This window comes from Trifolium pratense, linkage group LG2 (genome assembly GCF_020283565.1).
Source record: "Trifolium pratense cultivar HEN17-A07 linkage group LG2, ARS_RC_1.1, whole genome shotgun sequence".
NCBI classification, from domain to species: Eukaryota; Viridiplantae; Streptophyta; class Magnoliopsida; order Fabales; family Fabaceae; genus Trifolium; species Trifolium pratense.
The window spans coordinates 42,354,032-42,378,481 of record NC_060060.1 but is presented as its reverse complement, the minus strand read 5'-3'; the positions used below and the strand labels follow the sequence as shown (position 1 = coordinate 42,378,481).

Here is a 24,450-nt window from a genome sequence, read left to right as displayed (position 1 = left end):
AATCTTCCCAATCTCCTCACGTCCAATTTCAGGAATGTGTATCCTATTAGCCGTACACAATCCCATAATTAAGCACGGGAAACCCAAAGGACTGTCGGATCTCACAGCAGTGGACTTAAGGTTTTTGTCAGGGTGGCCACACAAGGTAATCTCTTTCATCCAACCAGAGATGATACCGGCCAAATCCACTTCAAGGCCTTCATTTATGTAATGAATGAGGCCAAGTATATTCATGACAGCATCAGAAGTGTGAGAATTAGGTTGGATGTTATATAAAACAAGTAGGAAAAGGAGTAGGGTGAAGGTGCGCATATCATCTCGAAGGGCCCTCAAAGGTCTGTTGGTTGTGCCATATACGAAGTCATGGTTAGGCCTAAGGAGTTTTCTTCGCATGGTGTCAACGTCCCAAGTCTTGCGGGCTCTTAGCTTCTGAAAATCACACAAGGTTTCATGGGCGGGTAGGGTGAAAGGGTTGCCAAGATATTCATTGATGGCATTTCGGTCAAAACGGATGGTTTTTCCGCGTACCATAGTGGTAAAAGAGAATGGCTCACCCTCAGATGGGTAAGCATTTGCATAAAATTCTCTCACAAAGGTAGAATTGAAATATTTTGGTGGGTCAATAATTCTACCCCAACGCCTATCATTGATGATTGTTGCAAACCTCTCATAGCTGCCATGCTCAAAAATCTCGAATTTCCTTTCATTCCAAATCTTTTTCTTTTCAAGAATTTGGTACCGCTCAAATTGTTCCGGTCCACGAAACCTGCTGGGATCAAAGGCTGTGTGCGATGAACTTGCACCAGTCTTTTGCTTCTTTCTGGTGCTTGCTGCGGGTCTTTTTGGTGCCATTCCTGAAATTACTTCGAAAAACCACATAAGTCTGTTGCTCAGTATTTTAGATAATTCATATGACAGAGCATGAATTTCAACTTTTCACAGTTCAATTGATCGAAAATTTTCGGGTTTTTGAAGTAAAATATAACACAAGGATTTTCATTTTGGCAAACCACAACTATGCACACACAAAGGGTTGGAGTTAGGGTTGACAAATTCAATCTTTTGAAACAAATTTGTAGCATGAGTGAACAAATTTACACAAAAGAAATTCAAAAGCAACTTATTTATTCACAATTGTTCACAATTTTGTCAAGAAGAATTTCAACATGAAGAGATTTACATTTGTGTACCCTAATTCATTGAAGAACATACATGGCTACCCACAATTTCATCAAAATTTTCAAACTATCTATACAATTATGCATCTTTCTACCTATAATATCATGCATCTTTCACTTATGAACAAAAATGATAAAAATTGAAAATTGAAGTTTAAAATTCTGCATACCTGAGTGATGGAGATGCACAAACTGAAAGTAGAAATGAATGGGGTAGTGGGTGTTGTCTTAGATTTGAGATGGTGAAGGATGGAGATGGTGGTTTTGAGAATTTTGTGAGAAGAAGGAGTTTAGAAAAGTGATTTTAGGGTTGAAAAGGGGGAGATTCGTACTCCCCTCTGATTTTGTGGAAGTGGGGTGTGAGGTGGCATGTGAGGTGGCCAAAAATGGCCAGCTGTCACTGAAATATAAAACTGCAGATTTCGCACTGTTCGCTTAGCGAATGGATTATTCGCTTAGCGAATACACACCAGAAAAATTTTTTCTGCATAATTGGCCTGCTGTGTCTGGCCAACTTGCTTCCTTCAAAACAAAAGTGTTTAATGCATGCTAAAACTCATAAATACTTACAAAATTGGGTTGCCTCCCAACAAGCGCTTGTTTTACGTCATTAGCTCGACGTTCTTTTTGGAGCTTCAAGGATCGGAAAGTGGGATTTTGGTAGTGCCACGATCAAATTCACCACCAAAATAGAGCTTCAATCTTTGACCATTCACAGTCCATGTGTCATTGGTAGCTGGATCTTCCAACACAACTGCACCATATGGTTTCACTTCACGGATTTTGAAAGGACCGGACCATTTGGATTTAAGCTTTCCCGGAAATAACTTCAATCTTGAGTTGAAAAGCAAAACCATTTGGCCTGGCCTGAATTCTTTGTTGACAAGCCGTTTATCATGATAGCTTTTGACCTTCTCTTTGTACAGCTTAGAAGATTCATAAGCTTGGCATCTCAATTCATCCAACTGTTGAAGCTGAACTTTTCTTTGCTCTCCGGCTTGGCTTTCATCAAAATTTAAAAATTTCAAAGCCCAATAGGCTTTATGTTCAAGTTCAACCGGGAGATGACATGCCTTACCATATACCATTTGAAAAGGTGTAAGGCCTATTGGTGCTTTGAAAGCAGTACGATATGCCCATAATGCCTCGTCTAACTTCAATGACCAATCTTTTCTTGATGCAGACACAGTTTTTTCAAGAATTTTCTTTATTTCACGATTCGAAACTTCTGCTTGTCCGTTGGTCTGAGGATGGTATGGTGATGCTACTTTGTGCTTGACTCCATAATGCTCAAGTGCTTTGGCTAGTTGAGAATTGCAGAAATGTGACCCTCCATCACTAATAAGCACACGAGGAGTTCCAAAACGAGTGAAAATGTTTCTTTTTAGAAATTTTATCACCGTTTTGCCATCGGCTTTTGGTGACGCAATTGCTTCCACCCACTTAGACACATAATCTACTGCCACAAGAATGTATTCATTTGAAAATGATGATGGAAAAGGGCCAACAAAATCAATACCCCAGCAATCAAATACTTCAACAACATGCATGTTTTGAAGTGGCATTTCATTGCGCCTTGAAATTCCACCAATTCTTTGACAGTTATCACATCTCCGAGCATGTTCATAAGTGTCTTTGAACAAACTCGGCCAAAAGAATCCTGACTGCAAAATTTTTGCTGCTGTTCTCTCTCCATTATAGTGACCTCCATATGGTGAGTTATGACAATGCCACATGATGCTTGTGGCTTCCTCTTTGGTAACACATCTCCTCAACAAGTTGTCAGCGCCAATTTTAAACAGATAAGGATCATCCCAAACATATTGATTTGCTTCACGGAGGAACTTTTTCTTTTGGTGCCAATTGAAATCATCCGGTATTAATCCGGATGCTTTGAAATTAGCCATATCAGCAAACCATGGCCTTTCTTGCACCATAAGCAGTTTTTCATCGGGGAATTCTTCAAGAACCTCACGTTCATGTTTGGTCACCTCATTGTTTACAAGTCTTGATAAGTGATCAGCTACCAAGTTTTCTGTTCCCTTTTTATCTTTTATCTCAAGATCAAACTCTTGTAATAAAAGCATCCACCGAATGAGTCTCGGCTTAGAATCAGCTTTTGTAATCAGATACTTGATAGCTGCATGGTCAGTATACACAACAATTTTTGAACCAATCAAATAAGAACGAAATTTCTCAAATGCATATACTATAGCAAGCAATTCTTTCTCGGTTGTTGCATAGTTAACTTGTGCATCATTTAATACTTTGCTTGCATAATGTATAGCATGAAAAATTTTGTTCTTTCGTTGTCCAAGGACTGCACCAACTGCATAATCACTAGCATCACACATCAATTCAAATTCGAGTTTCCAATCGGGTGCTATGATTATGGGTGCAGTCACCAATCTTTCTTTCAATTCAGTAAAAGCAATTAAACATTCATCATCAAATTTAAAAGACGTACCTTTATTAAGCAAATTGCTCAATGGTTTGGCAATTTTTGAGAAATCCTTGATGAATCTTCGGTAGAAACCGGCATGACCTAGAAAACTTCTGATTCCTTTGACATTGACTGGAGGAGGAAGCTTTTCAATGACCTCCACCTTTGCTCTATCCACCTCAATACCTTTGGAAGAGATCTTGTGACCAAGAACAATGCCTTCGGTCACCATAAAATGACACTTCTCCCAATTAAGAACCAGATTTGTTTCAACACACCGCTTCAGTACGGTGTCCAAATTCTTCAAGCAATGTTGGAATGACGGACCGAACACGGAGAAATCATCCATGAACACTTCGATGCATTTCTCTATCAAGTCAGAAAAAATTGCTTGCATACACCGTTGAAATGTTGCCGGTGCATTGCACAATCCGAAAGGCATTCTTCTATAAGCAAAAACACCGAAAGGACATGTGAAAGCTGTTTTTTCATGATCTTCGGGGTTGACTGAAATCTGATTGTACCCCGAATATCCATCTAGAAAGCAATAGAACTTCTGACCGGATAATCTCTCAAGCATTTGATCCATAAATGGTAATGGAAAATGATCTTTTCTGGTTGCTTTGTTGAGTCTCCGGTAATCTATACACATCCGCCACCCGGTGACGGTTCTTGATGGAATTAATTCATTTTTGTCATTCGCAATCACTGTCATCCCTCCTTTCTTTGGAACCACCTGGACTGGACTAACCCAAGTACTGTCGGAAATCGGATAGATCATACCAGCTTCAAGTAACTTTACCACTTCTTTTCTTACAACCTCCTTCATTGTTGGATTCAATCGACGTTGAGGTTGTGCAACTGGCTTATAATCATCCTCCATCATAATACTATGCATACAATAAGATGGACTAATACCTTTTAAGTCGGATAATGCCCATCCTATTGCTTCTTTGTTGTTCTTTAGCACTTGGATCAGACTTTCTTCTTCACCTTTTGATAGAGAACTGCTGATTATTACTGGTTTTTGATCATCATCTCCAAGGAAAACATACTTGAGGTGTGATGGTAGTGTCTTCAGCTCAAGCTTGATTTCTACCGGCTTTTCATCCTCCTTTAACTTTTCAATCTCAACTTCAGGTTGAGGTACTTCTTTAAGAGCATCAAGTTGCTTCAAGAAGTCCTCAATCTCTTCTTCTTTCTCAGGGTCTAGTGTTTCAAAAGTATCGGTCAAGGCTTGTTCAAGAGATGAAGGCCTATGTGCTTGCTTCCTCACATCTAATATGGCTTCTTCAGTTGCATCAAGTTTGAAACACATATCTTTCTCATGTGGATGCTTCATAGCTTCCCACAAGTTAAAACTAACCTCCTCATCTTGAACTCGAACTTTCATCACCCCGTCATCAATATCAATCATCATACGAGCTGTTTTCATGAACGGCCTTCCAAGAATTAACGGAACATCATCATCCTCTTCAATGTCCATCACCACAAAGTCTATAGGGAACATAAACTTATCAACTTTTACAAGAACATCTTCAGCCATTCCCGACGGACGAGTGATGGATTTATCAGCAAGTTGCAACGTCATTCTTGTACGGGTGATGTCAAGACCACCAACCCGTTGAATCACTGATAAAGGAATAAGATTGATGCTTGACCCTAAATCAATAAGGGCTTTTCCAACATTCACATTACCAATGGTAACCGGCAACGTGACTCTCCCCGGATCTTTTTCTTTTGTCGGAAGAGTTCGTTGAATAATGGCACTACAGCTTGCATCAAGTTGAATAACTTCATCATCATTGTACTTTCTCTTCTTGGTAAGGATTTCTTTCATGAATTTTGCATATGTTGGCATCTGCTCCAAGGCTTCGGAAAATGGAATGTTGATTTGCAATCTTTTAAAGATATCCATAAACCTTGCATATTGCCTTTCTTTATCCTTCTTTGATGGAGCATGTGGATATGGTAGATGTTGAGGTAAACTACTCTTTTCTTTTCTCACTTCAACCTCCTTCTCTCCCTTTTCTGCATTTTTTTCATTTTTTTCTGTTTTTTCATTTTTTTCTTTTTCAACTAATTCTTCCTTTTTATTCTCTTCTGCTTCATTCTCACTTTCTCCTTCCTCCTCTTCATCTGCTCGTCTCATAACCTCCTCTTCCTTCCTCAAATTATCACCTATTCCCTTGCCAACTTCCTTACCGCTTCTTGTTGTAATTGACTTGCATTGTTCTTTTGGATTCGGTTCGGTGTTGGCTGCAAATGATCCTCCTTGATTTTTGTTATTGGCCATTTCTTTTGCTATTTGACCAATCTGAGTCTCGAGATTTCTTAACACCGCATCATTTCCTCTTTGGTAGACTTGAGTTTCTTGCACAAACTGATTTTGTTGTTGATTCATCACATTTTGTTGTTGATTCTGTTTGGTCTGCATCTCTATGAATGATCTCAAAGCTTCTTCCAAATTTGAATTATGAGTTTGTTGTACCGGTGGTTGACTGTAGCTTTCATATTGTCTTTGCCTATTTGCTGAGCCACCATCTTGTTTCCAACCTTGACCATAGTTTGAGTTGTTTCCCCTTTGATAGCCAGCATTATTCGGATACTGACTTTGTCTTTGTTGATTTGCCATGAAGTTCACCTCTTCATGAGATGGAGGACAATGACCAGTTGGATGATTTCCGGTGCATAATTCACATGATGCTACTTGCTTTGCTTTCCCCGATCCTTCTTGAAGAGTCATCAATTTTGACATTTGTTTGGATAACTCCTCCACTGTGTTGGTAAGAAGTTTATTTTGAGCCAATACAGCATCTGACGGATCAAGTTCAAGAATCCCAGGCTTCCTTTGAGTTTTGCTGCGTTCACTTTGTCGATCACTAAGTGACATTTTCTCAATGATAGTCGTAGCATCTGCAGCACTTAATGATAAGAGAGAACCACCTGCTGTTGCATCTAAAAGGAGCTTTGAATCCTGCAAAAGACCATTTCTAAAAATATGAATTTGGGTTAGTTCATCAAATCCATGATTAGGACATTTACGCAGCATTGCTTTGTATCGATCCCATGCTTCACATAGAGTCTCATTGGAGCCTTGAGAAAACACCGCAATTGATGTCTTTGACTCCATGAATTTATGATGTGGAAAGAACCGATCAAGAAACTTCTCTTCCAAAGTATTCCAATTTGTCATGACTTGAGCTGGTAAATCAAGGTACCAATCTTTGGCCTTTCCTATCAATGAATGTGGAAACATTCTCATGAACACCGCTTCCTCCTCCGCTTCAGGAGCACCAAGTGAACCGGCTATTTCATAGAACTTCACCAAATGATTGTATGGATCTTCATGTGATAAACCTGTAAAAGGGTTAGCATAAATCAGTTGCAAGAGACCGGTTTTCATCTCCGTCTGTCTTGCACCTCTGGGAGGTCTTGCAAGATGAGCAAGCCTTCGTGGACTGTTGTGACAAGGCCTCATACCGGCACCTTCGTTACGTGGCGGATCTTCAGCCATCTCTTCGGCTATTGAGGATGTTGAAGAAATAGAAGCAGAATTTTCTTCTTGCAGCCTCTTTTGTTTGGCTAATTGTTTCCTTTTCTTTCTTTGACTGTTATTCCTTCGAGCTGTTCTTTCGATTTCTGGATCAAACAGTAAATTCTCTGCAGAAATCTTTCCTCGCATAAACAGGATAACAACCTAACCAGACAAGTTAGCGTGCACAAAAGATAACGAATAGTAACTGAAATTAAAAAGTACAAAATTGCTTAAAACGATAGAAATTGCGATTAAACAACTAATATCAAACGCCAGTCCCCGGCAACGGCGCCATTTGATGAAATACAAAAGCAAGTATTTTCGTTATATCGTATCCACAGGGACTAGTGTGATATCAATTGTAAATGCACAAATTCCATGATTCTAAGTATGGGTTTGTTTCGATTTGGTTTCGTAACATAAAATTGCAATAAAAGTGCGTGATAAACTTTTGAGATAAAAACTTGTTGGAATTGGATTCCATCAAATCATTTACATGTATCAGTTAACTATTGATATATATATTTCATTTACCAATCAATATCGTCACGTATTACTCGTAGATCATATCCGTGTCCGGAATATGTCTTGAAATCTATTGTATCTATCAACTTTCCGATGTCTCGAATCATTAATCGATAAAATAGCATTAGGCTCTAATACTTTAAGTGACAGTTAAAGCTCAAGATCTATGTCTAAACTTTGAATTTTAACAAATGATTATCCTACCTTTGATTCAAATAACATATGTCTATATCATTTAAATCTTTTAATAAAAGCATGAAAACAAGGACATCACTAATATTGATTGATAAATAAAACACATATAGCAAAGTTAAACTAGATTCATGATCATAATTCAATTACATCCAATCCCAACAAAAGAGATTTAGCTATGAATAGCCATGATAAACTTACAAAAGAGTGAAGATGAGAAGGATTGAAAAACCATTGGGCTTGATCTCTCAAGTTGTGTGGAATCCACCTTCAAAACCTCACTAACAGGATATATCTATGAAAATAGTGTTTTTCTATCTGATATTAACTAACTTGATATTTTACAAAATGATCTGAAATGCTATTTATAGACTTCTGGAAAAAGCCTATTCGCTACGCGAATCCTTGTTCGCTGCGCGAAGAAGTTGCTTAGTTGAAGAGGTTTGCTGACACGTGTATTTAGCTGTGACTCATCCTTTGCTCGCTAGATGCTCGCTACAGCGAGCTTATTCGCTGCATGCTCGCTGCGTGTTCGCTAAGTACCTTGGACTCCCTGCCTTCGTTCGCTGTGTGTTCGCTGTGGCTTCGCTGTAGCGAGTTTGTTCGCTGCGTGTTCGCTGGGTGTTCGCCAAGTACTATGAACTCTCTGCCTTTGTTCGCTGAATGTTCGCTGCAGCGAATGCTTCAGGATTTTGTTTCTTTTCTTTCATATCAGCATGAACCTAACAAAATGGTTGGATTTGATAATTCTTGCGCAATTTCTTAGTACACACTATATTTACATCAAAAGTGATTTATATTCCAAGGATTTGTATTCAATAAGTGCCTTTTAAAAATGCATTTTAACCAATATTTAGCACTTATCAGTGGCTAGAAATTTCATTCTTAAATTAGATAAATAAAATATTCGGGATTAATAAAACATATTGAGATGTTCAGGTTCTTTCATGTGGGAAATAACTTGTTGATAGCTTCAACTAGCTTGCTTCCATCGAATAAATGTTATTTGAATATGATTTCACATGTTGAACTCTAGATGAGTTTTAATTTCTTACATAAAAATCAAGCAAATTTAGAAGTGATACATGAATAATTAAGCATCTTATATGGCCACACTGTGCAAAACAACAGTCTCAATGGTAAGTCCAGGTCCAAAGCCGAACAACACACCCCAGTCAAGTCCTTCTCCTGTGGTTTTGAGTCCATTTTGAGCTGATTTCTTCCGCATCTCATCTAAGATGAACAATACACATGCACTTGACATGTTACCATATTCACTTAGAACTTCCCTAGTGGCCCTCATCTTTTCAGGCTTCAATGCTAACTTTTGTTCTACTTGATCTAGGATTGCAGGTCCACCCGGGTGTGCAATCCAAAAGATTGAGTTGTAATCAGAAATGCCTAACGGTTGAAAAGCCTCAACCAATGCCTTATCAATGTTCTTTGAGACAATCCCAGGAACATCTTTAAGAAGATGAAATGTTAGCCCAGCTTCACGAAGGTGACCATCAATGGCACCTTCACTGTCTGGAGCAATTGTTTGTGCGGTCCAAACCATCTCAAATATAGGCTTCTCAATTTCTGGCACTGGATCAGAACCAACGATAAGTGCAGCAGCTCCATCTCCAAATAATGCTTGTCCAACAAGACTGTCCAAGTGAGTGTCACTAGGGCCGCGAAATGTGACAGCGGTGACTTCAGAACAAACAACAAGCACACGAGCACCCTTGTTGTTCTCAGCCAAATCTTTAGCCAAACGAAGCACCGTGCCTCCTGCAAAACAACCTTGTTGGTACATCATATACCTTTTTACATACGGGCGAAGACCTAAGAGTTTTGTGAGTTGGTAATCGGCACCAGGCATGTCAACACCACTTGTGGTGCAAAAGATTAAGTGAGTAATCTTTGACTTTGGTTGACCCCATTCTTTAATAGCTTTCACTGCAGCCTCCTTCCCTAGTCTAGGTACCTCTACCACAACCATGTCTTGCCTAGCATCCAATGAAGGTGCCATGTATTCACAAAGACTAGGATTTTCTTTCAAAATCTCTTCTGTTAGATACATGTATCTACTCTTGATCATAGATTTATCACCTGAATTAGTTATAAGAAAAATGACATTAATACAACAATTTTTGGATAATAGTAATACCAAAGCCAATCACAATGACATATATAATATGTAGTTTGATGCAAATAATTTGCATAAATATCAAGAGTTGCTTCAACAAAGAATACTTACACATGCGCTGGAATTTCTCTTTGAGTTCAACCTTATGCTCACTGTTTGTGATTTTGAAGTAAAAATCAGGATATGTACTCTGATCAACCTTGTTAGGTGGATTAGCAGTACCAATGGCCAAAATGGTAGCAGGGCCTTCAGCCCTTTGAGCCTTACGAATTTCAGACACACTAACCATCTTGATAGATTTAGTAGTTTCTATGTAGAAAAACAAATGTTGAAGTGTGTTGTGGTGGAAAGATGTGTGGGTTGAGATGGTTTTATAGGAAGGGAAGAGTGGAAGAAGAGTTGATAATGACTATGAGTCTATGAGTATTGGAGGGTAGCTGAATGAACATCACGTGCTTTCAACTATGGTTGCTTGGTTGTGTTTGTGACAAGTTGTAGGGAGTTTTGTGGAAAATAGCAGCATGACTTCGAAGACCCTCTAAGTCCAATCCCCTTTTATTTTTGTAAACAATTTGACTAGTATTTTGTTTTATTTAAGCACTTATTTTTCTGAAATCTAAGTCACATGCAACACAATCGGGATGCAATTAATTAAGGAAAACGTTTATTGGACACTCTGAGGATGGAAAAAATGGCTACAGATCAGTGCCTATGCCTACTACTTAATTTAGTCACCAATGCTGCTTAATTACTGAACAACGACATTAATTCAGTCACCAAAGCTGTCATAGTCAAACTGTTAAAAAAAATCCTACAAAACATTTTCAATGGCAACTACTTAGAACTAGAAGAATCAACTCAAAAACTACGCGCCTTATTAAAAATACTAGTACAAGTTTATACTCGAATCGAAGACCATATAACTTATTCCTAGTTTCATAATCAATTGAGGACCATAATTCTTCCTGCTACTGGTATAACAGCTGCAGTTGGTGGTACTCCTGCATATTTGGCAGATTTCCTTGCAACTATTTCACAACATATAGAGCAATTATCAAGGTTGACACATCTTGAGACATTTATCTCTGCATAAATAAAAAAGATATAAATTTCACAACATATAGAGGAATTATCAGTATGCAAAAACAATATGACGCGTTATGTTTCAAATTTCAATGCACCACCAACCAATAGCTAATTACTCAATAAACGATGTTATGCGAAAGCACAATTAGTGCCAAAGTAATGCAATAAACGATGTTATGATAAACTAGTTTCAACGTTCCACAACATCATCTTATTTCAGTAAACTATAGTAGAAACATTTTATTTCAAATATTAGTGTTCCATTCCAAGCAGCCATACATTCTGCGCATATAACATTTGTGTGAACATTTGAAGCAAGTTCACTGTTAGAAAACAATGAACACATTCACAATAGTCAGCTCATCTAGGAATAGCATAATGCTGCCCGAAAATGGCAAGCAGGAACACATGAGCTTGACTAATCTATATATGCTTTTGATAATTTGAACAATACTTTGAGGGAATGGAACACTAGTTAAATGCAGAAACAAAGATAACAGCTCATGAGAATGCAATGAACAGGCACGGTTGCAGAAACGAGCTCATGAGAATGGTTAACACAAATGCAAAACAAGCTTATCAACAAAAATAAGCAACATTGTCTACTGTCAAAAATGGCCAACCACTAATAACAAATCAATAAGCTATTGACTCTACTGTTTGGAGCATAACATTATAGCAACTAAGCAATTTTAAGACTATTGGGAAATTTAAGCAACTAAGCAAAATCGTTGGTCCCCTTTACATCTCCGCAGCTACAGTTCGAGCAACAATTGCTCTTATCGCAGCTTCACAAGCCTGTTTTTACACCTTAGCTTTCTCCCACAAACCAGGAACATATCAATCCCTGAGCTATCTCAGCCTCACAAAGAGTAAGAACTGGTTTGACAAAAGCACATCCCCAATCAATAGAGTTAAAAGAGCACATTACATTATTGCATAATATAGTAACTCACTGGTTACAATCATATTCATCGTCTTTAATATGTTAGCACAATTTTCTTACTAATAAAAATAAAAAAAATATATATTTTATCACATAAATAACAATCTTAGAATACAAAGTTAATCGAAATATTATGTTCATATGATTTTACATGTTAAACTCTAAATGAGTTTTTTCATGCTTACATAAAAATCAAGCAAATTTAAAGTGATACACATGAAAATGAAATAATTAAGCATCTCAAATGGCCACACTGTGCAAAACAACAGTCTCAATGGTAAGTCCAGGTCCAAAGCCGAATAACACACCCCAATCAAGTCCTTCTCATGTGGTTTTAAGTCCATTTTGAGCCGATTTCTTTCGCATCTCATCTAAGATGAACAATACACAAAGCACTTGACAGGAGAAACTCACTTTATATTTTCAACTTGTTTCCGAGGATGGACAAATGACGGTACAAAATATGTACCTATAACATGATATAAAAAAATAATACTCCATCCGTCTCAATTTATAAGTAAAAAGAATAATTTTTTCATGTTCCAAATTATAAACAAAAAAGAACAATATTATTTTCAAAATCTAATTCTCGTGAAATTAAATGCAACTTATACTCTATCTTATTTTCCCTATAATTTTTTTTCCTGTTTGCTAGTTGCTTCATGACATTGACCGGATTTATGGCCATACTTGCCACAAGCAAAGCAAATTATATGGAGTCCCTCATATAACAATGTGAGGAGCCAAAACTTTTTCTAGATCAATCTCAACACATATACGTGCATATTGTCCTCTAGATCGTGGATGGAAGTTAGACGATCAATCTTTAGCATGGTTCCCAATGCCGACCCTATCCTCCATAAGAACCTACTATTGTAAAGTTCTAGCGGGAGTCTAGGAATACGGATTCAAACTGCCACTTTCTTAATATCATCAATATTCTTAGAAAATAGATGTCTCCATATTTTGGATAATTAAATAATGGTCAGAAACACACCATATCGGAATAAGTTGATATTACGTCTTTTAGACCAAGACATGATGTAATCTACTTCATCTGTAAAGTGAATGGAAAAGAAACCATCCGCCATATCGGAGATATTGATATTACCTCTTTTAGACCAATTTTGCCGCAAATAATTTTCCAAGACCTTGTAGTGGATCTTCTTCCCTAAAGTATTAACAATTAATGTCTTTTTTTTTCATGGTTGAGCTCATTGTTTCTTCTAAGGAGAAAGTGTTAGATAGGCACAACACTAAATGACACATGTTGGGCACATACACACAAATGAAGAAAAAATAAAAATAAAACAATTTAGTCACATCACTTAATATTAACCCATCACTTTATCTTTAAATTTTTTGAACTCGTGTGTGTGCTCAACATGTGTCATTTAGTGTTGTGCCTAGGTAAGTGTTGCTCTTCTTCCATGATGCATGTTTTGAGATTATCGTTAACATCATCACAAAAAACGTTAAGTAGTTTTGTCGTGCATGAGCTTAAGCCGTTAAGCATCTCTTTATCACTCTCGGTTCATCATGTTAGCATTTTCACTTGCCCTAGGAGACTTTAACCATAGTGTTTTTTTCTAAATTGAGAGTGGCTTATCATTAATAACTAATAAATTTTATCTACATATTCTCATTCTCATGGAAACTTGTTTCAAGAAAAACACAAAATATTATATTACAAATTATTATATTTTACATTTTTTTAATAAATGTAAATTTTTTCATCTAATAATCACAAGCAAAAAAAACAAGTTTAACATCTTCACATTTTATAAAATCTCCAATCAATACCAAGATCCAAATTCAAAAATCTAAACTAAAATTGTAAGGGGGCGACTACCCTTGCTTTAGGGTAATGCATGGCAAAACACAACCCATTCAACTAATTAATTTAAAATATTTTGTTTCAACACACCAAAAAAAATTAAGGGTCATGTTAACTTGTGCCCTAAGGGCACATGTTAAACTACCTAAAAATAGAAATATAACATTTAATGATACAAAGAATTTAATGTTTAGATAATTAAATAGGAGTACACCACAAGTTCAATAAATTTTTTTCACATTTATCTTCTTAACATGTGCACTTAAGAACATAAGTTAACATTCTCCAAAAATTAATCAACTAAAATACTATGAATCAATTTCTATTGGAGTAAGAAACAAACTATTTTAATTTAATATCATGTAATCATATCATATTATTAAATTAAACTAATAAAAGAGGTATGTTTTTAACGCATAGCCTTGTCTTGTCCTTTATACCCAACACATAGGAGTGTAAGTTTCTCTATAGGCGATGTGGGACATTATATGTAGAGGCGCTACATAATGAAAAAAAAGCAGAAGCAGTGACAAAAATCAATGGTTAGTCCACAAGTATATTTAATCCTTTTAGCTCTTTATTGTTATCTCTAATTTTCTCTTCTCATCTAATTTAAGCAAATCTTAATTGTTTTTTACACACCAAATTAAAGACTCGGAGCTTCAGCTTCTTTGAGACACCAGTGTCTTTCATGTGTGAAATAACTTGTTGATAGCTTCAACTAGCTTGCTTCCATCCAATAAATGTTATTTGAATATGATTTCACATGTTGAACTCTAGATAAGTTTTAATTTCTTACATAAAAATCAAGCAAATTTAGAAGTGATACATGAATAATTAAGCATCTTATATGGCCACACTGTGCAAAACAACAGTCTCAATGGTAAGTCCAGGTCCAAAGCCGAACAACACACCCCAATCAAGTCCTTCTCCGGTGGTTTTGAGTCCATTTTGAGCCGATTTCTTTCGCATCTCATCTAAGATGAACAATACACATGCACTTGACATGTTACCATATTCACTAAGTACATCCCTAGTAGCCTTCATCTTTTCAGGCTTCAAAGATAACTTTTGCTCAACTTGGTCTAGAATTGCAGGTCCACCTGGATGAGCAATCCAAAAGATTGAATTGTAATCAGAGATGTTTAATGGTTGGAATGCCTCAACAAGTGCTTTATCAATATTCTTAGAGACAATCCCAGGAACATCCTTTAGAAGGTGAAATGTTAGTCCAGCTTCTCGAAGGTGACCATCAATGGCACCTTCACTGTCTGGAGCAATTGTTTGTGCAGTCCAAACCATCTCAAATATTGGTTTTTCAATTTCTGGCACTGGATCAGAACCAACAATGAGAGCAGCAGCTCCATCTCCAAACAATGCTTGTCCAACAAGACTGTCCAAGTGAGTGTCGCTAGGGCCACGGAATGTGACTGCAGTGACTTCAGAACAAACAACAAGCACACGAGCGCCCTTGTTGTTCTCAGCCAAATCCTTGGCCAAACGAAGCACCGTGCCTCCTGCAAAGCAACCTTGTTGATACATCATATACCTTTTCACATATGGGCGAAGGCCTAAGAGTTTTGTGAGTTGGTAATCAGCTCCTGGCATATCTACACCACTTGTGGTACAAAAGATCAAATGAGTAATCTTTGATTTTGGTTGGCCCCATTCTTTAATAGCCTTCACTGCAGCCTCCTTCCCTAGTCTAGGTACCTCTACCACCACCATGTCTTGTCTAGCATCCAATGAAGGTGCCATGTACTCACAAAGACTAGGATTTTCTTTCAAAATCTCTTCTGTTAGATACATGTATCTACTCTTGATCATCGATTTATCACCTGAATTATATATGAAAAAAATGACATTAGTACAACAATTTTTGGATAATAGTAATACCAAAGCCAATCACAATGACATATATAATATCAGAAGTTGCTTAATACTTACACATGCGCTGGAATTTCTCTTTGAGCTCAGCCTTGTGCTCACTGTTAGTGATTTTGAAGTAAAAATCAGGATATGTACTCTGATCAACCTTGTTAGGTGGATTAGCAGTACCAATGGCTAAAATTGTTGCAGGGCCTTCTGCCCTTTGAGCCTTGCGAATTTCAGACACACTAACCATGTTGATATCTTTAGTAGTTTCTATGTAACTTGAACTCAAATAAATAATGGTTTATTAAGGAAGTTGTTGTAGAAAAGTAAATGTTGAAGTGTGTTGTGGTGGAAAGATGTGAGGGGTGAGATGGTTTTATATGAAGGGAAGAGTGGAGGGTTGATAATGACTGTGAGTATTGGAGGGTAGCTGAATGAAAATCACGTGCTTTCAACTATGGCTGCTTGGTTGTGTTTGTGACATGTTGTAGGGATAGGGAGTTTGGTGGAAAATACCAGCATGACTTCGAAGACCCTCTAAGTCCAACCCCTTTTCTTTAATTATTATTTTGTAAACAATTTGACTAGTATTTTGTTTTATTTATTCACTTAATTTTGTGAAATCTTAAGTCACATGCAACACAACCGGGCTGCAAATAATTGCAATTAATTAGGGAAAATGTTTATTTCTGAGGAGGGCAAAAAGGGGTTCGGATTGGTGCGTACCGTACAAGTATTGTACGTGTACCCGGTTACGGCTACTTCGCCATTTTAAGAGTATCTATGTTTCTTAGGTTGCAGTATATGGGTGATGTTGATAAGAAAGAAAAGAAAGAAAGAATGAGTGTTGAAAATTACGAGTGTCCAAATATCATTGTTGATTAAAGGTCTGTTTGAATTTACTTATTTAAATTTTTTTAGTGAGATAAACATTTTGACACTATTCTATAGAACATATAATTTTGGATTATTGGTATGTTTGGATATGCGGTTTGAGTTACATTTTCGTGTCCCGAGGACCGAGGTAATATTGACGTGTTCTAGTACCAAACATCCTATATAACATGTTCATAAATTGTTTTCAACTTATTTCCATAAACTACCATTAATAGTAGAATCTCCATAAAGCAAACCAATGTTGGTTTCCATTCAATTAATTTCAAGCAATTTAAACAACGAAGTGAAAAGATTAACATGGACAAGGACATTAATTTAGTCACTAAAGCTGTCATATTCAAATTGTAAAAAACAACATACTACAAAACATTTTGTATGGCAACTACTTAGAACTAGAAGAATCAACTCAAAAACTATGTGCCTTGTTAAAAAAGCTATAGGACACGTTTATATTCAAATCGAAGACCATATAACTTATTCCTAGTTTCATAATCAATTGACGGCCATGTAATTCTTCCTGCTACTGGTATAGCAGCTGAAGCCGGTGGTACTCCTATATATTCGGCAGATTTCCTTGCAACTATTTCAAGGTCCATGATCCTAAATTAGTTCAAGGTCTTCATTATCAAGTTTGACGCATCTTGAGACATTTATCTCTGCATAAATAAAACCGATATAAGTTTTCACAACATATAGAGAATATTTATCAGTATACAAAAACAATCTGGCGCGTTATCTTTCAATGCACCACCAACCAATATCTAATTACTCAATAAACGATGCTACGCGAAAGCACAAGTAGTGAATATAACATTTATGTGAACATTTGGAATAAGTTCACTGCGAGAAAGCAATTAACAGAACCACAATATTCAGCTCATCTAGGAATAGCATAATGCTGCCCGAAAATGGCAAGCAAGAATACCTAAGCTTGACTAATGTGTCCTACAACTGATAGGTACACCAATATATGCTTTTGATAGTTTGAACAATACTTTGAGGGAATGGAATGGAACACTAGTTAAATGCAGAAACAAAGAAATGAGCTCATGAGAATGCAATGAACACAAGTTTATCAATTTTGTACCTTAGTTCCTTTGGTGAGAATGCAGAAGCGAGCTCGTGAGAATGGTTAACACAAATGCAAAACAAGCGTTCGACTTATGTGACTTAAAACTGCTCCCTAACACTTTATTATAAAAGAATAGCTTATCAACAAAGAATAAGCAACATTGTCTACTGTCAAAAATGGCCAACCACTAATAACAAATCAATAAGCTATTGACTCTACTGTTTGGAGCAAAACATTATAGCAACTAAGCAATTTTAAGACTATTGGGAAATTTAAGCCACTAAGCAAAATCGTTGGTCCCCTTTGCATCTCCGCAGCTACAGTTCGAGCAACAATTGCTCTTATCGCAGCTTCACAAGCCTGTTTTTACACCTTAGCTTTCTCCCACAAACCAGGAACATATCAATCCCTGAGCTATCTCAGCCTCACAAAGAGTAAGAATTGGTTTGACAAAAGCACATCCCCAATCAATAGAGTTAAAAGAGCACATTACATTATTGCATAATATAGTAATTCACTGGTTACAATCATATTCATCGTCTTTAATATGTTAACACAATTTTGTTATTAATTATAAAATATATTTATCACATAAATAACAATCTTATAATATAAAGTTAATCGACCAACAGTGAAGAGTTTTTCATGCTTACATAAAAATCAAGCAAATTTAAAAGTGATACATGAAAATAAAATAATTAAGCATATCAAATGGCCACACTGTGCAAAACAACAGTCTCAATGGTAAGTCCTGGTCCAAAGCCGAACAACACACCCCAATCAAGTCCTTCTCCCGTGGTTTTAAGTCCATTTTGAGCCGATTTCTTTCGCATCTCATCTAAGATGAACAATACACAAGCACTTGACATGTTACCATATTCACTAAGTACATCTCTAGTAGCCTTCATCTTTTCAGGCTTCAAGGCTAACTTTTGCTCAACTTGGTCTAAAATTGCAGGTCCACCTGGATGAGCAATCCAAAAGATTGAATTGTAGTCGGAGATGTTTAACGGTTGGAATGCCTCAACCAATGCTTTATCAATGTTCTTGGAGACAATCCCAGGAACATCTTTAAGAAGATGAAATGTTAGCCCAGCTTCACGAAGATGACCATCAATGGCACCTTCACTGTCTGGAGCAATTGTTTGTGCAGTCCAAACCATCTCAAATATAGGTTTCTCAATTTCTGGCACTGGATCAGAACCAACGATAAGTGCAGCTGCTCCATCTCCGAATAGTGCTTGTCCAACAAGACTGTCCAAGTGAGTGTCACTAGGGCCACGGAATGTGACAGCAGTTACTTCAGAACAAACAACCAAAACACGAGCACCTTTGTTGTTCTCAGCCAAATCCTTGGCCAAACGAAGCACCGTCCCACCTGCAAAGCAACCTTGTTGGTACATCATGTACCTCTTCACATACGGGCGAAGACCTAAGAGTTTTGTGAGTTGGTAATCAGCACCAGGCATGTCTACACCACTTGTGGTACAGAAGATCAAATGTGTAATCTTAGATTTTGGTTGACCCCATTCTTTAATGGCCTTCACAGCAGCTTCCTTCCCTAATCTAGGTACCTCTACCACCACCATGTCTTGTCTTGCATCCAATGAAGGTGCCATGTACTCACAAAGACTAGGATTTTCTTTCAAAATCTCTTCTGTTAGATACATGTATCTGCTCTTGATCATAGATTTATCACCTGAATTAGTCATAAAAAAATGATATTAGTACTACTATACAATATTTGGATAATAATAAAGTCAATCACATAATAGTAATGCAAATAATTTGTAACAATTTGGTAGGCAAATACTTACACATGCGCTGGAATTTCTCTTTGAGCTCAGCCTTATGCTCACTGTTAGTGATTTTGAAGTAAAAATCAGGATATGTGCTCTGATCAACCTTGTTAGGTGGATTAGCAGTGCCAATGGCCAGAATGGTAGCAGGGCCTTCAGCCCTTTGAGCCTTGCGAATTTCAGAAACACTAACCATGTTGATAGATTTAGTAGTTAGTTCCTGCTATGTATGTAAATATCACAGGAAGTTTTGTTGTTGTGGAAATATGTTAGAGGTGAGATGGTTATATAATATATGAAGGGTCAGAAGGGAAGAGTGGAAGATGAAAAGGTGATAGTGAATATTGGAGGGTAGCTGAAGGGACTTCACATCACGTGCATCAAACACAACAACTTGGCTGGCTGGTAGTAAGTGGTAGTGTTTGTGACATGTAGGAGTTTGGTGGCAAATACCCGCATGATTTTGAAGACCCTATGTAGTCTTCTAAACCCACTTATTTTGAATATTTTATAAGCAATTTGACTAGTATTTTGTTTTATTTATGTACTTATTTTTGTGAAATCTCAAGTTACATGTATCACAGCCGGCTGCAAATAATTTGCCATTAATTAAGAAAATTTTAAATATAAAAATATAGCAAATTTTAAAAAAAAATTCTTCTTAAAATGAAAACTGAATATATTTTTCGTCTTCTCAAAATTTTCGGTTTCATTTTTTGTCCATAATGACCAAGTTATAATCATATTAATGTTAAAGTTATGACATTTTTATACTTAAGATGTGTTCATATTATGTCCTTAAACTATTGTACGTATATATTATGTTAAAAAAATATATAAGACATATCAACATTATGTCTTAAAAAATATGTCAATTAAGAATCAACAACAAAACAGAAAATTTGATGAAAACAGAAACATCTTATTTTTATTTTTAGGGATTAAAATTCACTATATATTTTAAAACAAAAAACTTATTTAATGTTTGATGGGTGTTTAAAAATTAAGTATCCAAATATTCTTGTTGATTAATGGTCTTGTTGAATTTAACTTGTTTAAATTCATCTACTGACATAAACGTAACAGTTTAGAACATGTTCATAAATTATGTACCAAAGATAAATAAATCACCATAGTAGAATTCAACTTCCATGAAGCAATCAAATGCTGATTTCCATTTTAATTAAATTTCAAGCAATTTAAACAACAAAGTGGAAAGATTAAAAGGGATCAACAAAGACAAATAATATAGTCACTAAAGCTGTCACAATCAAATTGTTAAAAACAACATACTATAAAACATTTTGTATGCCAACTACTTAGAATTAGAAGAATCAACTCAAAAACTATGTGCCTTGTTAAAAATACACTTGTAAACGCGTTCATACTCAAATTGAAGACCAATATAAACTCTTCCTGGCCAAATAATCGAGAGGTATGTAATCCTTCCAGCTACTTGTATTGTAGCTGCCGCTGGTGGTACTCCTGCATATGAAACGGGAGATTTTCATGCAACTATTTCAAGGTTTGTGATCCTAAATTATTTCAAGGTCTTCATCATAATGGGTGACACATCTTGAGATGTTATCTCTGCGCAAATACAAAAGATATAAATTTCCGCAACATATAGAGAATAACTAACAGTATGCAAAAACAATATGGCCCGTATTATTTCCATGCACCAGCCAATATTTAATTATTCCATAAAAGATGCTAAGCTATAGCACAAGGAATACCAAGGTAAAACAATACAGAGCTTAGTTCAGTAAAACTATAGTACTAACCAACGCACTCTAAAAACATACCAAACCGCCACATTCAAACAATAGCAAGCCTGTATTTAAGACAGTAAGATTAATTCAACCCCAAATCTCCTTGCTATCACACATCAAATATTTAGTGTCCCAAACAGACACACATTTTGTTAATGAAAGACTAGATTTGCATATTACTTTAAAATAAAAAAGACCAAACACACCAATGGGACATGCAGTATCAAAGAAAAACTGAAACTAGATTTTACTAACACGTCTATTTGAAACTGAAATTCTGCTACTGGCAGAATTCTGAAAAACTAAAACCGGATTTTAAAATAGCAACAAGTTCTCCGTTCTACCAATTCTGCTAGCAGCAGTAGCTAGGGCAGTGTATGGTTGGATATTTTTAAAAACCTAACCATATCCATTTATAAACCACTTATGAAGATTAGGATTTATAATCAAGTCCAATTTTTTTGTTTAAAAACAGTTAAATAACCAATTATTTCCCAAATCCAGTTTTTAAGACCACTTCTAAAAAATAAAAACCCTAGATCTTTAGTCTAACAGAACAAACAAAAATAGCATAGCATAACGGAACAAACACAGATTTTTCCATTGAGCAACACATATCCAAACACACTTTAGATACATACATGGTTGCACAAAGTAACTATAGTTAGTAAAGAAACAAGTTCACTGAGAAACCAATGAACTGCCACAATAGTCAGCTAACCTAGGATAGCATAATGCTGCCATAAAATGGCAAGTAAGAATACATAAGCTTGATTAATGTGCCCTACAACTGATAGGTATACCAATCTATATTATATATGTTTTGGATAATTTCAACAATACTTGATTGAATGGAACACTAGTTAAATGCATAAACAAAGAAACGAGATTATCAATTTTGTACCTTAGTTCCTTTGCTGACAGGCACAGTTGCAGAAACAAGTTCGTGAGAATGGTTCGCATAAATTCAACAAGAATTCGACTCATGTGACTTACAAGTTACAACTGCTCCCTTTACCCTTTTTAGAAGAATAGCTTATCAACAAGAAATAAGCAATGTAGCCTAATTGTCAAAAATGGCCATGCCAATAACAAAACAATAGCGCTATTGACTCTGCTGCTTGAGCAAAACATTATAATTATAAGTATAACAATAAAAACTAAGCAAATTTAAGACTATTGTGAAACGACATTATTAGCAACAGAAGTTACAGAAATTTTCCTAGCAGGACGACTAGACTTTTTCACATAAGAGGAATTCCAGTCTCCTCCATCTTGAGCATAATAGTCCATCGGATAATCCCCACCAAAATCTTGAGTGCCCTTTGCATCTCCGCAGCTACTGTTAGAGCAACAGTCACTCTTATTGCAACCTGTAAAATCTTCACAACTCTGTTTCTGCACTTGAGTTTTCTCCCACCAACCAGGTATCAATCCGAGTGCTATCTCGGCCTCGAAAGGAGTAAGAACTGGTTTGAGAAAAGCCTCCCCCCAATCAATAGAAAGTCTAGGACAAGCAATCTGAATCCAAGCATCCACAGAATCTTCAAACAAAGAGATCCTCGTAGGGCTTAACTCAGACATTAAAACCACAGTATATTCAAATCCTTTATCCCTCATTTTCTTTTCCAATCTCTCCAAAATCTTAGGATTCCCTTGCCTACCCAAAGTCCCTAAAACAACACCCCAATTCCTAGCCTCCCCCGCTTTCAAAATCGCATCTTTCCTCGACCCCTTCATACCCACATGATCATATTCCTCCAAAATCAACTTCCCCACATAAGGGTCATACCTAAAAGCCTTAATCCCCGGATTCGCTATCATAAACGCTTCAAGATGAAACCTTCCATCCGATACAAAAACCAAAACACTCTCTCCAATATCATCCACCGATTTCACCACCTTCGGCGCAGTACACCCTAAAACCTCACCAGCCGACAACGGCTTCGACTGAGGAATCAAAACCCTAAACCCTAATTTCTCTAATTCCGGCTTCACAGCCCGAATCCCAGACGCAAACTGAATCGTCCCAGCAATAATCAAATTCTTACCAAGAAACCCTTCATTCAACCTAACAGTATCAACTAAATGATCAACATCAATCTTAATATCAACAAAAACATAAAGACAAGGAATCGTAGTTGAATCAATCGGAACCAAACAACTATGACCATAATGAATAAGCAAATCAGCACCAAGTGCAAGAGCAGAGAAATCATCAATACAACAAGCACCATAAGTCACATCACCGAGAACGTAACAGTGAGTAACGCCGGCGAATTTGGTGAAGATATCGGAAAGAACAAGAGAATACATAAGAAGACCTTCAGGGAATTGAAGTGCGACGCGTTTAGCGGCGGTGGAACGGACGCGCCAAACACATTTGTGAACTTCGAAATTGTAGTTTGAAGGAAGAATTGAAATTGCGGCGTTGAGAAGTGGGTCGTTTAGGATTGAATCTGGGATTTGACTTTTGATGAATCGTTTTGGTTTTGGTTTTTCTTGTTGTTTTGTGACAGTAACAGTGACAGTGTTTGTGTTGTTTGGTTGTTTTTCAGATTGATTCAACAACTCCATGGTTTGAATTTATCAATGTTTTTTGTTTCGTGACAGTGTTTGTGTTTTTGTGTTCCAAGTTTGCATCGAAGAAGAAGAATAGTGTTTGAAACGCAAATATATAAACCCTAACCCCTAAATCAGTTTTTCTGTTTTGTTTTTTGTTTTTTTAATTGTTCTCTTTTGTTTGGTTCGAAATAGAAGGAGGGGAGGGGAGGGAAGGGGAGGAATTTTAATGGAGGGGAGGGGAAGTGAGGGGAGGGGAGGATAATATTTATGTTTGGTTCAAAAGAGGGGGAGGGGAGGTGAGGTGAGAGATTTTTACTAAATATGTGTTTGGTTCACAAGGGGAGGAGAGGGATTCTAAAATTAATTTACTTTTTTATCCTTGTCATCTTTACAAAATCTCAACATTTTAAAATTATTCAGTATTCACTACATAAACAATTAAATATGAAAACTCAATAACCGAAAACTCCAAAAATAATCAAATGCAAAATTCTAACAAAATTTTTTATGTTCAAAAATATTAGAGCACTTCTAAAATATAATGTGTAGAATATGAAAATATGTATAAAACAATTTATTGATAGTTAATTTTCC

The 24,450-nt window shown here is 36.5% G+C and overlaps 4 protein-coding genes across 4 annotated transcripts; all 4 read right to left on the bottom strand.

The window, feature by feature from the left end:
• Window positions 1–8,826: 8,826 nt before the first annotated feature.
• LOC123905996 (chalcone synthase 2-like) lies at window positions 8,827–10,391 on the bottom strand. The gene is made up of 2 exons (XM_045955821.1): window positions 10,119–10,391; window positions 8,827–9,970 (listed from the first exon to the last, which is right to left on the bottom strand). Exons 1-2 carry the CDS (start codon window positions 10,294–10,296, stop codon window positions 8,979–8,981), a joined length of 1,170 nt encoding a protein of 389 aa, XP_045811777.1. The 5' UTR covers window positions 10,297–10,391; the 3' UTR covers window positions 8,827–8,978.
• Window positions 10,392–14,431: 4,040 nt separating this feature from the next.
• Window positions 14,432–16,110, bottom strand: LOC123905995 (chalcone synthase 6-like). Its single transcript, XM_045955820.1, has 2 exons — window positions 15,824–16,110; window positions 14,432–15,714 (listed from the first exon to the last, which is right to left on the bottom strand). The coding sequence occupies exons 1-2, from the start codon at window positions 15,999–16,001 to the stop codon at window positions 14,723–14,725; spliced, it is 1,170 nt and encodes a 389-aa protein (XP_045811776.1). The 5' UTR covers window positions 16,002–16,110; the 3' UTR covers window positions 14,432–14,722.
• A 2,174-nt stretch (window positions 16,111–18,284) lies between these two features.
• Window positions 18,285–19,960, bottom strand: LOC123905994 (chalcone synthase 6). The gene is made up of 2 exons (XM_045955819.1): window positions 19,538–19,960; window positions 18,285–19,419 (listed from the first exon to the last, which is right to left on the bottom strand). Exons 1-2 carry the CDS (start codon window positions 19,713–19,715, stop codon window positions 18,428–18,430), a joined length of 1,170 nt encoding a protein of 389 aa, XP_045811775.1. The 5' UTR covers window positions 19,716–19,960; the 3' UTR covers window positions 18,285–18,427.
• A 695-nt stretch (window positions 19,961–20,655) lies between these two features.
• LOC123905992 (2-(3-amino-3-carboxypropyl)histidine synthase subunit 1) lies at window positions 20,656–24,030 on the bottom strand. The gene is made up of 2 exons (XM_045955818.1): window positions 22,196–24,030; window positions 20,656–21,109 (listed from the first exon to the last, which is right to left on the bottom strand). The coding sequence occupies exon 1, from the start codon at window positions 23,866–23,868 to the stop codon at window positions 22,468–22,470; it is 1,401 nt and encodes a 466-aa protein (XP_045811774.1). The 5' UTR covers window positions 23,869–24,030; the 3' UTR covers window positions 20,656–21,109; window positions 22,196–22,467.
• Between the last annotated feature and the right edge of the window lie 420 nt (window positions 24,031–24,450).

What these genes read in the sequence shown, in the direction of transcription:
- LOC123905992 (XM_045955818.1), bottom strand. Translation starts at nt 23,868, where the DNA reads ATGGAGTTGTTGAATCAATCTGAAAAACAACCAAACAACACAAACACT.
- LOC123905996 (XM_045955821.1), bottom strand. Translation starts at nt 10,296, where the DNA reads ATGGTTAGTGTGTCTGAAATTCGTAAGGCTCAAAGGGCTGAAGGCCCT. An exon ending in AGAGAAATTCCAGCGCATGT is followed by an intron (nt 9,971 to 10,118) that starts GTAAGTATTCTT and finishes TAACTAATTCAG; the next exon opens with GTGATAAATCTATGATCAAG.
- LOC123905995 (XM_045955820.1), bottom strand. Translation starts at nt 16,001, where the DNA reads ATGGTTAGTGTGTCTGAAATTCGCAAGGCTCAAAGGGCAGAAGGCCCT. An exon ending in AGAGAAATTCCAGCGCATGT is followed by an intron (nt 15,715 to 15,823) that starts GTAAGTATTAAG and finishes TATATAATTCAG; the next exon opens with GTGATAAATCGATGATCAAG.
- LOC123905994 (XM_045955819.1), bottom strand. Translation starts at nt 19,715, where the DNA reads ATGGTTAGTGTTTCTGAAATTCGCAAGGCTCAAAGGGCTGAAGGCCCT. An exon ending in AGAGAAATTCCAGCGCATGT is followed by an intron (nt 19,420 to 19,537) that starts GTAAGTATTTGC and finishes TGACTAATTCAG; the next exon opens with GTGATAAATCTATGATCAAG.